Below are 13,824 nucleotides of genomic sequence, written 5' to 3'. Positions count from 1 at the left end.
GATCCTGCATGTTGCCGATCACGTAGCCAATACCATCGGCGACGAAGAAGAGAGTGTTTATTTTTCAAGCTGTTTGCCTCGCGGTTTCTTCACCTTCAATGCTAGGTTGCGTCAAGTCTGCGAGGCACTACTACCTCCAAGTGAGCACAAGTTAATTAACTGTATGTTCTGACCTTCAGTCGTTATCTGCCAAAGGGTGCCACTGAGCGTGCGGCATCTTCCTCTCTTCGTCCGGACAAGCAAGTCCTATCCAGCCGTTTTGATGGCGCGCTCCCAGGATGACGCACAACCTAGCGACAGCGAGCTTGAACCACATACAAGTGCAGACCCTCTCGACGGTACGACAATAAGCATAAAGAAGACGCAATGTGGGCCAAAGTTACAGCAGCTTCGGGACTCCGCCTGGCAGCTCGACGAGGCGACCTTTATCAACTATTTCGGCGAAGAGAGTCTGGTCTCGTACCCGTTCCTTGAGCTTCTTGTCAAACTTTCGAACAACGCACCTCTTAGTGAAGCCCTGCGACTCCTGGAGGACAATCGAGAACTGCGCCTCTCCAGCAAAGAACCCCGCGCCGACGTTTCCTCAAAGAAGTCCTGGCAACCGCACGATGTGAGTCAGGCCCTCGAGATTTTGGAGTCACGACGACAGGTCTCGTCGCCCCAATCGTCCAGCGCGACCTCAAACAAGCGGAAGAGAGATCAAGCCGAAGAAGACTACACAGCTTATCCGGAAGCGCCGCTCGAAGCGCGACCCGCGCGGACGCTGTCACCCGAACGCGAAATCACGAAAGCCGGGTCCACTCAAGACGGTGACCTTGACATATCGGACATGGGCTTTAATAGCACAATGCTAGAAAGTACCACGATGAGTTTAGATGACGCTACCCGCGAAACCATCACAATTATTGCCTCACCAGCCCCGGAGATGCCTACACCCCCACCGACTCATCGGCGCTCATCATTGTCTTCAATAGGCGACAGCCTCTCACATTCAGCCTTAGCAACACTGAACACTGATATCAGATCCTCTATGCCTACGACGGATAAAGCAGGCGCTCTCTCCTCCCTTACTGAGAAGGCATGGCTCTCGGCAACTTGTGTCGACCTGTTGCTTAACATCTTTAAAACAGAGGGCTTCAAGATACTTGATCATGCATTCGTTTGCATAGAAAACCCTCAGCATTTTGACAACAAGCAACTGCGCGTCAAGGATGACGAAAGTGTGGTGATCCAGTCTCTATTAGTCTCCGACCACTGGACTGTCGCGTTCATCGACCTCAAGACGGGCATCGTGCACCACCTTGATAGTCTGCGAATGGAGGCCAGTTCTATGATCCCGGCGGTGAGGCAAGCAGCTTTAGAGCGGCTCACAAAGTTGCTGTCCCGCGACAAGCACTTGCGGCATCTAAAGTGGACTTTTGTTGCGAAGGTACGCAAAACGCTGCATCTCTATAGTTGGAGTGTGCTAAAAGCCTCTAGGAATGTCCAAAACAGGACAATACCTATGACTGTGGTGTGTATATGCTTGTAAGTATCTTGCACCATATGGCGGGCCTCCCGCAACCACAATCCATCAACGCCGGCGTCTGGCGGAGAGCTTTCAGGGCTACCCTTGGGGACAACGCTGTCAATGAGAATACCGCGGCTAGCTCCCACCACCATCTTAACGCCAAAATCTTCGACGCTATTCCTGTCGGCAAGACAGACGCCCGCTATGTCTTAGGCGCAGACTACTGCTCGCGGACACACGCGGCCATTGATGAACAGTTCACTCAGCTCCAGCAAGCTTTTCAGCACGCGCGCGAAACCTTCCAGCACACCAGAGCGACGCACAGCCTTATCTCGCGCTTCGTCGAGAATGCCGAGCAGGCACTACGAAAGCTTGGCCGATCAAAGTCGATGAACAATCAAACGCTAGAGTTCCACCGGGATATGCGGTTACGAGTCGAAGAGTGGAAGAAGAAGCTTGAGAGTTACGCCGACAGCGACAGCGACAGCCACCCGCTTACTAACAAGCTCGAAGACGAAACTCGACCGTATTTTAAGCAGAGCGAGGCGATTGGCAGGATCACATCTACACTCACGACGCTGGAGCAAGATGAGCAGAAGACGCGTTATAGGAGAGACTCGCTTCTAGCCGCGAGGACACCGATGGAGGCTGAGCGGGATGTCCGTGCGAGCGAGACTACTAGGCTGGAGGAGGAGGTTAAGAGCGCATCAGCGGAGCTGAAGGCTTTTTATAAGGCGCAGATACTGGCTTGTCAGACAAGGCTGCAGTCTTTACAGAAGGTGCCTTTGTAAGGAACATGGCTGATGGCGCGGTTGTCAGGAAGATGGTGTTGCTGCGGTATTTTCACGGGTTTATCGAGGTACATTTGTGCTTCGACTGCTACCGGAGGTGCTGCTGCCCTAGACTTTGTAGTAGCTTAAAGCTACATAAGGTGAGCGTTGCGATGAATTACAGACCACTCCGATCGTGCCATAAACTATGTAAATGAGAGCTTGGAATGATGCGAGTGGATTAAGGTCCTCGTGCGTGAGAATTCCGGCATAGTTCGACGTCGGGATAGCTCAAAACAATGTTTCAAAGGCTATAAAGGGTGTCTCCGTTGAAGACGGTATCTAGTATCATATTCATGCCCTTGCTAAGGGAAGGCATGGTGCTCTCCGTAGTAGGTGTCGGCGACGGTGTAAGGATGGAGTTGCTAGAGGTTGTGCTGCAAGAGGTTGTGTTAAGAGAGGTTGTGTTGCAGGCTCACTTGGCCTTCAGTCGCACCGACTGCCAACCTGCCGCTCCTCATAGCCACTCACCCAGGCTTCTAAGTCCATCGCGCCCCGTAAACGTTATGATTCTATATTACAAGACAAGCGAGGATGACAATAACAACAACCTGTGAAGTAGTGGTGTTTCAACACAGTAGCAGGTCTAGAAACCATGAAAGCAGTTCCGTCTATACCCTTGCAATCAACCATCAAGGTATACACTCCTCCGAGTTCCCCCTTTCAGTGCGTTCGAGATTGTAAGATGAAATTCTAGCGTACTACTACTATTATAAGATACCAGCTATGCCGAGAATGACAGGAACTATAGTATGTAAGAAAGATAAACTTTCTCTTTCGTCTTTCCGGCTCCCTTGGGATAACTCATGGCACACAACGTCAATCCATAACCTAGAGATCTTCCTTGATTCTCTTACTCCCTACACAGAACGACGGCCAGCACAGCTCAGGCTGCCACCCTGATACGCCGTCTCACCAGTCTAGAGCCGCTGCCCCCCTTTGTACCAGCCCGTCGCAAACAGGCGCCTCTTGTCCGGATATTCGACATCCTCGCGCATTCTACGCACCTAGCTCGTGATTATCTTGTGTTGCTAGAGGTCCAGTCGCCTCGCGCGGGCCCTAGCTAGGTGCCAGCGCGTTCTCAACCGCCGGTGTGCCCGCTTCGGCTCCGTTTCGTTGAGAGAGGGCGGCTTTGACGTGCGCAGTCGGTGAGTGGGTTGAGAATGAGGTTCTTTCCGGGGCGGGCGATAGGTGCAGGCCGAAGGATAGGGCATAGGGGGTAGGCCCGGATGGAAGAGCGCGCGGAGGGCGAGGAGGAGAAGGCATGCGAGGGAGGTGAGCGTTCAAGGTGGAGGTGGAGGTGGAGGACGCAGGGTGCTGGCGTCTTCTTTGTCTTACAAGCCTTTGCGCTATTACTGTACGTTTCGTTGATAGGAAGCGAGGAGAGACATTGAGGTACCTGAGATGGAGGTAGGCTTGAGGCTATTTCGGTGTCTGATAGTTCGGTTGACGCGGCATCTTCCTCGAGGCAACTGGAGCGGATGAAGAGGCGGAGGGCCGACTCCTGTTTGTGATGGGAGTCGCGGGAGGCGGGTTGATTTGCGATATCGCTGTCGATCCTAAGGATGTGGTCGATCCAGGGAGAGACACCACTCGTCGTCTCGGTAGAGATTCGTAGCTGGAGGCGGGATTAGATGCAAAGACAGGGAGAACGAATCCATTGCTGCGACCGGCCTGCAGGCACCCGTCTCTCCCGAGACATGAAGTCTTAGAGGATGTTCACGCTGCGCATCGTCCACGGTCGGCCGCAGGCCAGTTCAAGGCTAGACACGCCATAGACATGGTGCTGGTTACAATTCGAGACAGCCCGAGAGTGCTGCTCTTGCCTGTACTCGCCAGTCGAAACGGAGCGAGCCAGGTAGCATACACTCTCAGCAGCACAGAATCGTTGGCCAAGAGACGGGAACAGAGCCAGACGGAGGCGGATGCAGCAACCCAGCAGCGTGCTCGTGTTGTGTTAAAGACGTGGGAGCTTGTGTTGTGCATGCTCAAGTGGCTGACTCAACCAGCACCAGCACCAGCACCAGACTCCCGGGCCCCGTTCCAACCTGGAAAGGCTGAAACTTTGACGGGTCCAGCTTGGCGGTGTGCACGCGCGCAACAACAAGATGAGCGAGACTTTGCAAAGAGGAGACGCCACTAGCAGGCAAACGAAAGAGGATGCTCAAGCACTTGACCGGTGATTATATCTGGTGTTTGAAGCTGAGGATGGATCGCCGGTGTCAGCCGCAGCCGCAGCCGCAAACGAAGCCCTGTTATGTACCGCCAACTTCCAGCTTGCTGTTCCGACACTCTGGAGTCGTTGACGAATTTTGGGACGCTTAGCCTGCCTATGTCAACGCGGCTGCCATCTAGCTCATTTCTTCCACCGCTCGCAAGCCTCACGGCGGCCTTTCGTTGGTGGTGTCAAGCTATGCGAGAAACAGGGCGCCATCGGCCTGTGTTTCTTGCCGGCTTCCCTCGATTTGAATGCTAAACTGTTCCACGAGATGCGATACTCCGCCTCTGGTCTCTACGAGCAGGCTCAGACATAGAATTCTTCTCCTGTCTCATACTCTAAAAGTGGTATAAAATGGCAAAACTCTTTCCCTTCTTTACCGCAAGAGCATCGTAGCTTTAGCCAACCTCACCGTTATTCAGTCATTCCATTTCCCTTTCACGTAGCTACTCCATCTCCATCGTGCAGTCCAGCCCACGCAGCAGTATTCTTGCCCTCCGCTCTCGTCATCTTCAACTTCAGTAATACAGCAACTCCTACCATGACCACCAGCAAACCGTACAGCCGCGTCCGAACGCCCGTAAGGCGTATTGGCCCTTACTTACGGGAAAGAGGCGTTAAGCAAAGTGTACATCGCCTTTTCCCTACGGCATCCGCCTCTATCTATACCCAACTTCTCCCCACGCGACGGGACCTGCTGACAAGAAGTGCCTAGTGCGAGCGCTGCAGTAACCTCCGTACCAAGTGCACGGGCAACATAGACGACGAGGGCCCCTACGACCGCTGCGTCAACGCCGGCACAAACTGCGTATGGCAGCCGGTGAGTTTGGCATGCAAACCCTCAGCCCAATCCTGTCTCTTCTTCCTCCTTCCTTTCGCAACAGATCCCCCAACTTGTAACTTATCCCTTCCCAAACCCTCCTCTACCAAAACACAACACCCTGCTTCCCTAGTTTCCCGTTCCCACTGACAGCCGCCTAGGCCTCCGCCTCCAGATCCTACCCGGGCGCCTCCGCCTCCGCCTCCCATATCCATAGGCATTCGCCCTGCCCCCGTGGTCACTCGCTCGCCGCCGCTCAGCCTCTTATCGAGTATCTGTGGCAGAGCGAGCCGCGGATGACAACATCCTTATTTCGGGAATTTGAGGGCGAAGAAGAGCTGCCGGCCAGTTGCGGCCCAGCCCACGCACTCAACGGACGGAGGTGCGTGTCACCGCGGGTTAACAGGAACACAGCGGCCGTAAGTGGAGAGGGCATCGCACTAGGCGATGAGGGTATCACACTGTTAGGCGGCGAGGGCATCGCGCTGCTCGATCCATTCTTCAGCGCCGAAAGCTCGGCACTGCAAGTCGGCTTGGATCAGGTACGTTCAACGCCGCCACCCCCTTCCTTGAATATGCTTAGAAGCTGTATACATGTACTTGAGATTTGCGAGGCTGACATGGCCCATAGCTTTCCTGCACTTCTTCCTCCTGCATCAATGCTTCCTACCGATTGGTCTCCGCCTTCTCGTCGTCCACCGCCTACTCGTCATCCCCATACCTTCCGTCCTCCCCAACAATTCCACCCTTCCTTCCAGCCCCGCACGCACCGCATGAACCCCAACATCTACAAGCCCCCAACCTCGCTCTCGGTCTCGCGGATCCCTTCATTGCCCCCACGACAGGCACCACAGGCACCACTAGCGCTACAACCGCCGCCGTCGCTGCTACTACCCTACTTCAAGCTACTACAGGCGCCGCCTCCAGCATTAGTATCAGCGTTCCCGAATCACGCCCCGGCGTCACAGCCCCGCAGCCCGAGCTCCAACTACTGGGCCTTCCAGGCCTTTCAGGCCTAATTTCCACCAACGATGTGAACATTTTCGACTTGATAGAGGACTGGCTCTCGACAGAGGGGTGGAAGCAGGAGGGTGTTTAGGAGGTTTGAGACTAGCTATGGTTCCTCTTAAATTCCTTGTGGGCTCTCTTCTCCGTATTTCCCTCTTGGGGGTTTGGCCCAATTTTCCATGGATATACCACCGCCAACATCACGTTCTGGATTTCTGATTTGGTTGATAGGTTTTTGGTCTTGGGACACTCTTTGCTTTTTTCAGTTGACGGTCTGGATGTCTACATACCTCACGGCAGGCGTCCCTTTGCTCGATTTCTCCTGTGGAGTCTCCTTTATCCATCTCGCTCGCATCGACGTTGTAATTTCTAACTATTTCCCCATAGTTACTATTGCCCCTGTGTGTTATTATATACCCTCTTCGCGTCTCCGTACCTATCCGTGTTGATTCTGTCTAGACGATGCGGGCAACCCGAAATTGGAATGAGCTTGCAAAAAGGAACATTCCCAGCCTCCTTGAATATGCGGAGCATAATCCGCTGGCTCCTCCATTCCTTTTAGCTTGTCGGACGTGGTCTTAATGTTAATTCACTCGTGCTCCTGTCGTACGTCTGGAACAAATACACCGATAAATCCCCAACGCCCGCCGGCTCCCTCTGTAGGGCCTACCGCAACCTCCACCGCAGGTCCCACACTTCTTTCCTAACAGCCAGTCCGTCTGCCTCTCAACCCCCTGAAGACCTTGACCGCCTGGCGCCCGCAGCTAACAGCCTGGGCTGCAAGCTGGACGCGCTTGCTACACTCACTGACTCCTCCATCTCCACGAGAGGGGCACTTTTACCCAGCCAAGCTAAGCCCATGTCCCGCCGCTGCGAGCGGGGCTACGCCGTCCGGGACACCGCTATCCGCTACAAGAGCCGCTTTCGAAGCTTCGGGTTGGCAGCGGAGACGCGCGCGGAGATAGTCGCAATCCTCATGGCGCGGCACCTGACCCCCGGCGAAAGCAGCAATACGACAGCGATAGCCATGCATCTAGCGGCTATCCTCGCCTGGGCGGCCGAGACGGCTAATCCCACCGCAGTAGGCATAGGTGCTTAGCTTATTACGCGTGCCGCAGCACTCTTACCGGTGCTTCGATCTGTATACTCCCTAGCCGCGCACGACGCCGAGCGCATCTCCGATCTGCGCGCAGCGCCGGATAGATAGCAAGTGCCGCATTCAAAAGCGAGGCGCTGACTAATGGATATAAGGGCTGTAATAAACGTACAGATGGCGCGAGGCATGTTTTCTTCTTTAATGCTTTGGGCGCTTTGCTGCGAGATTTGGACTGTAGGTCTCCAGCGGATGATAGCTCTACTCTTGGCCGCGAGCTTTCGCTTAGCATGTGTGAGGGCGGCTTCGGTGATGCTGTCGAGCATTTTGCTAAAGGCTTTGGTAAAGGCGTAGAAGAATAGGCCATGTCTACTCCGATCTACGTCACCCTTCGAAGCCTCCGAGAAGCTATGCAAGAGCGAGCTGAACACGCGAGATGGTAGCCTTTGGGTCTAGAGTTCGGAGCCGGCTATACTTTGAACAGTGTGAAGAGTGTATTGGCAGACGTAGGGTCTGCGGCGCAGCGCTGGCATAAGGCTTAGCATACTTAAGATGGGGATGTGGACGAGGACGCGCCGGAGAGAAGACTGGAGAGCGCTAAATTGGCACTTGATTATGATTGTAAAGGTTCTGAGAACCGCCGCAGGAGTACCTGTCTATTTCACCTCAATCGATCTGAAGGCGACAAGCCTTAAGCTACTCACCCAAGGAAGTTATTCACTCCCTAACTCCGGCCTCCATGAAGAATTTTCAATGTAATATCCAGGACGCTCCTTGTCTTCTTCTGTATATCGAGATGCGGGAAGACCAGATGGAATGACAACGCAGTTCTATAACTGGGGTTGAGTGAGCCTTATTGGACAGCGGAGCGGAGAACTGATACCGAAGACCTACGACTGTCGGCGAACATGGGAAACGAAGACGGGGCAGTATGCGCTTCATAGACCGAACAATCCGGAGGTCTCGGTGCCAAGTTGTTCGCTGAAGATCGGATTCCGGCTACTTGCTCGAGCTCCTTTACGTCCTGGTCCGGTGCCGGTTCGGCAGGGGCCGCTGGGTCCTGGATTGTCCTCGCGGCAGTGACGACCTGCTCATGCGGCAGCTCGAGCTCTCCCTACCATTAGCATCAAACGGCACAGGATGTTGCGGAGCCTAGGGAGATTGCTGGCGAGGTAGCTTCAAGCGGAGTGCAGCAGCGTCGTTGGAGTAGGAGTGGAAGGCGATATTGTTATCTTGTTCAACTTCCTATGGCGCCGATCGGGTTCTGTACTGGGTCAGACTCGGCAGGAGGCGCTAGGTACTGGCTTCTTTGCATCGTGATGGCTGCTTTGTTGTGTAGCAGCTCGAACTATCACTGTGGTGAGAGTGAAGCATACGAGATCTTGAGGGCATCTGTTCTACATGCGAAAGGGAAGGGCGTGAGGGAGCGGAAGGATATCAGCCGCAGCCGCACTAATACCGCCCAGCCCTGTCACATGCCGTCACTTGAGTTAAGGTTGCCGGGGAACGTGGGTTGGGGCCGCGCATGGGCTGGTCTATCTTCGGACATCACCACCTGAAGCGAAAAGTAGTAGGGAACCGCCAGATAGGGTAGAAGGTATATTTGATTAAGCTATTGATCTAGAGACTGCAGAAAGAGATTGGCTTGAAGGTGGAGGGAGGCGTGTGACTACTTAGAGCCTTTAACAGCAGTAGGCAACACGATGAACTGGTAGCATAAAGCGGACAACCTCTTCTGGTTCGCGAAGAACGGGAGCGTATACGTCTCGCCTTCGGTGTTTGTGGTATTGTACACGATAGCTGGCTACTTGCCCGCCGCTCTTCATTCAAGTCTGGGCAAACGAATCCATTAGCATGTACAAGCCTAGTAAAGGAGCACAACTAGTAATTGCAGCCTGTTTTGGGTTTACTGGATCTTAATGAGAACTTACTAGAGCACTGTCTTCGGTTTACACCTAAGATCGCTTCTTTGCCAAGTCCAACATCGAAAGACTCACTGCGACCCACTCCATTTCGCTACTCCCAACCGCCTTGACACTCCTCCTTGGTGGAAGGTTCTCTTCGTTACGCATATCTAGGCATTCTAGCACCTCAATGCCCATGCGCCTGAGAGCTGCGCGCCGGGCTCGTTCGCGGTCGCCCAATGTCCAGTCTTAACGTCCCAGCGGCACCGTCAGTAACAAGCCATAGGTTGTGATGTCTTCGAAGGGGCTTGGAATAAGCTACCTGCGTCGTCGCCAACTCTTGGCATACGTACATGCGGCCCGGACCGCCCCGATCCGCAATCGTGAACCGTGACCATCGCTTTCGCCGGATCCGCGAGGCAGGCTTGGAAAATCAGGAGGTGCGCTGAAATAAGGTCTTCCAAAGTAGCTGGGAGCGGAGGATGGAGCTTGTGTATATGTTGGCGAAGTCTCTGCTGGGGCCTCTGAAAGCAGCGCGCCGTAGTGTTCTTATAAACCATACCAAGTTCCAGTTGCTGTACGCTTCAGCCAGTCAAAAAGGTTAGATTCTTGCATCTTCAGGTCTGGATGTCACCAAAGTACAGCGCCGGACGCTTGCAGCGCCAGGCTGGCACCCATAAGAACTGACTGCTGGAAACACCGGGACTCCTGACGTCTCAGCCAATTGACGCCATCCGTAGACTATCTGCTATCTGTCGGATGTAGAGAGTGCATATACCCGCGAATCTTGATCCTAACGTGACAATGAGATGTCGTGACCCGAGTTCTTATGGATTACTTTACTGCAGTGCGAAGATCGTGCGAGATCCCGCTTGACGGAATTGGTGGCTAGGAGCTCTATTGATTCTGTCGACTGAGGAATCGAGGCCGGCTGCATACCCAGCTAATTGACCCATGTTGGTACTCCCATTAAGATCAGCGTTCCCCTTAGCATGTCACTTGAAGTCACAGCCAACACCAATAACAGGGACAGCCCTACTGAGCCAATAGTCTTGACTGCCAAAACCCGAGGTGCTAGTTACCTTGCACGGTACGGCTCTCCTCACCTTGAACTAGCCCGACCGCGACGGTGCATATGTAAGCAGTCAGCCGTCTGCACCTCCATGAGCGAAGCTGCGGCGCTTTCTTGATGGAACGAGTCAGCCGCCCTATGTCGCTCAATCAGAATCAGTCACTGTCTGGGATCGCTAGGTGCTGCTGCGCGCTTGATCTCGAAGTAAGGAATTAACAAGGTGATGGCTCACATTCCTAAAGGCTCAAGGTTGCGGGTAGCTTAAGGGTGGAGATCTAGATATCGGCCAGGAGAGGCCGGCATATGAGCCCCCAGCTTGTGTACCTTACTGAGCACGTTCAGGAAAGTGTCCGCGAAGCTGTCGAAGACGCCCCGGGATGGGCCGGTTCCAGATTACGCTATTCCAGTCTGTCTTTATGGAGAGGAGCTGCTACTGCTGCTGCTGCTGCTGCTGCGCGCGGCGGAGGATGGGGTGCAGCGTCAGCCGCTTAAGAAAACGGTATAGGGAGTGTGCACTCTACTCCATCTTGTGCTTATCGGGGGAGAGGGGCCATGGTGCATTGGGGTCACTTGCGGTAGAGGGTCTGATGGAGGCAGAACACTGGCAAAGCATAAGTGGTATTGCAATACACCTACGCTGTACACTTCCTGAAAGCAAACCTGGCGCTCGGCCTTTGCATGTCCATTTCTTTGCCTTTACTGCATTTGTGCTTGCTCCATATTATCTACAAGGCTGAATGGCGCCTCCGCCTTACATAGCTCACTAAGCCTTCTCGCCTCCTCCGTCACGACACCCAGTACGGTTATTGACAGCATAGGGGCAGATAGCCGGTAAGGCCCGGAAGTGTGTCACATAGGGGTGTAGGTTTCCACAATGTCGTTTGGCTTATCGGCCTGTTCGAAGATGTTAAGCTAAATGGCGTTGCGCTTCAGCACGTCGAAAGCATCGTCTTCCTGAATCCTAATTAGTTACTAACTAAAACTTCGCGGGCAGGCTCGATTCGCTCACCGGCCATATAGGGAACTCGTCTACTGCCTCGCTGCGGCCTTTCTGACTCGTCTCCCGCTCCGCCTGCCGAACCGCATCCTCCCTTTATGCCAACCACGCCGCAAGCGCTTGCGCCAGCACTCCGGCTGCCGAATACCGGGACGTAAAAGCGTCCCAGACCGCACGATGCGTCTAGGCTAGGCGTTTGGCCGAGTCGCGCCGGTTTGTCCTCGCCAATAAGTACCTGAATCGGAGGTAAGCAGGGAATCGGGCGTGGAGGGGATGCTCTTTACCAATGCTTGGGCGAGGGAGCTGATGTGTTAGGAGTTTGGACGGGCTGCACGCCGCTTGCGTGTCGTGGTGGCAAGTTCTAGTGGACTTGCCTAGGCACTTCCGCCGCCTGTCTGTGCGGTGGGGACTGGAAGGCTAGGGCGAGGGGTGGAAGGAGGCGTGGAGGCGCACGCGGAGCCTCGGATTGAGAACCCCCGTTGAGATCCAAGTGGTGTCCTGGGCTGCCTAAGTATATCAAGCGAACGGTTGTCCTTAGTGCCGACCCAATTCTTATCCCTTCACTCCTGAGTGTGCGCGTCCCAGAGCAGCGTAACAGCATAACAAGTCCACCTCCGTACACGCCCCACGTGAACCCAAAGCCTCAACCATGGACAATATCTTCTGCAATAGCAGTTGCAGAAGCGTGTCCTGGACGAGCTCTGGGCAGGTATTGACGCTTAGAGTATGGATGACGGCTGGTAGTCGGCTTCGGTGAAGGTGGTCTAGTACTTCTTCCAGGCCACAAAGCGGTGGATCTCCATTGTTGCGGTGCGGTCTTGCTCCTAGAAGATATCGTTAACGCTAGTGTCGATGTCTTGGACGGGAATACCGAGGAAAGCCGATGAAAGAATGAGAGCGGTAGAGGGGAACGGACCGTGGAGCTGCAAACAAGGCTGAGCTGCTTAATAGTTTAGTCTAGTCTGGATTGCCGAGCCATCTGCGGCGCGAGAGCTTAGGGTCATAGAACAATAAGAAGGCGCAAAGGCACAGTAAGTGGGAAGCACCTTACAGTCGAATGGTTAGCGGGTGCAATAGTGCTGCCACCACGACTTCTGAAGGTATCCATCTCTTGCATGATGCAGTATCGTAGTCTCCATAATGCGCGGCTTCGAATCGTTCTTGGATCAACCTTTCGATTCGATTGCGTATTATCCTCTGTGCCGCGTCCAGCTCGCCTCAGGCATGACACGCCATAGACAAAATCCTTATGGGGGCTCAAAATGAGGTTTCCCTCGAAGTCGTGTTCGATAGTTGCAAAATTGAAATCGTAGTGCCACGTACGATGTAAGTGCTGCGGGATGTTACCGTACGCGGCAAAGCGTTGGGGAAGACGAAGATAGAGTCACGTGACTAACTTAGCAGAAAACTCGACACAACAAAGGATATCCGACAAGATCACGTGTCTGGAAGCGCTCGCCGTCCCCAATAAGCTCGTAGCCAATCATGGGTTTCTCGGGCACGATGAATAAATCGAAAGTGTATTAACCGGTCCATACAAATGCATCTCTAGCACGTTCGTTTTTAGTGTCGGTGTCAGGCTCAGTTGAGGTGTCGCTGCCGGCTGGATCATCGGAACAGCTTTGTAGCAGCTCCCTGCAGCCCTAGGCTCGTATTGCTGCTGGTCATGGACGCGCAATAATTTTTGTGATACTGATCCTTCTGAGTCAGAGATTCAGCCCAGACCTTGTGGAACGCGATCATGGCAGCTGCGTTAACTGGGGTTAAGGTCGTAAAGGTAGATGAGCATAAGGAGGGGGAGAGTGTCTGAGGTTCGCTTGCTATATCTATTCTCGACGAGACAGCACGGCTCTCGAGGCCAAGCGCAAACCTAGGTACTGCAGGCGTGCAAGAGGTTGTTCAGACTCTAGCAGGTAGTTCTTAAGGGAGAAAGCTTTTCGTAACCTGTCTTTCTTGGCTGAAAAACGCGTGGTTTCATTAATTATGTGCACAGCTCCAACGCTTGCTCCCAAAACAGGTGCAGGTTGATTAAACAAGATCGACAAGGGCAAGACAATGGTACACTGAAATATTTTGCATGCTTGAACTAAGATGTCCGCATATGCGTGTTGATTTCACTCTCTCCACGTGATTAACTTGTGTTGTGATCAGCTTGTAGTTAGTCGACTTGTGTTGTGTTATCTACGGAGTAGGTGCCTGTGCTGCACCCGATACGCTACACTGCACTAACCGCAACCTCCGTCACCCGTCGATATCGCTCTGGTTCCTTCTATCCGTCTCCCATCGTCTATAGAGTCACTTCCTATTATCCTACTAATTTCTTCGCCGCTATCGTAATGAGTGGGCAACCAATTGCCCTAAGGCAAAGGCTG

General features: G+C 53.7%; 2 protein-coding genes across 2 annotated transcripts; both read left to right on the top strand.

The window, feature by feature from the left end:
* Positions 1–262: 262 nt before the first annotated feature.
* On the top strand, positions 263–2,301 carry W97_07738 (uncharacterized protein; the record flags this gene model as incomplete). The annotated part of the gene is made up of 2 exons (XM_007785541.1): positions 263–1,429; positions 1,480–2,301. The coding sequence occupies 2 exons, from the start codon at positions 263–265 to the stop codon at positions 2,299–2,301; spliced, it is 1,989 nt and encodes a 662-aa protein (XP_007783731.1).
* Positions 2,302–5,099: 2,798 nt separating this feature from the next.
* Positions 5,100–6,477, top strand: W97_07737 (uncharacterized protein; the record flags this gene model as incomplete). Its single annotated transcript, XM_007785540.1, has 4 exons — positions 5,100–5,138; positions 5,274–5,378; positions 5,540–5,920; positions 6,010–6,477. The coding sequence occupies 4 exons, from the start codon at positions 5,100–5,102 to the stop codon at positions 6,475–6,477; spliced, it is 993 nt and encodes a 330-aa protein (XP_007783730.1).
* Positions 6,478–13,824: the final 7,347 nt, after the last annotated feature.

The sequence above is a fragment of the Coniosporium apollinis genome (assembly GCF_000281105.1).
Source record: "Coniosporium apollinis CBS 100218 chromosome Unknown supercont1.43, whole genome shotgun sequence".
NCBI classification, from domain to species: Eukaryota; Fungi; Ascomycota; class Dothideomycetes; genus Coniosporium; species Coniosporium apollinis.
The sequence above is the reverse complement of the archived record's forward strand: the minus strand, read 5'-3'. Positions and strand labels throughout refer to the sequence as shown.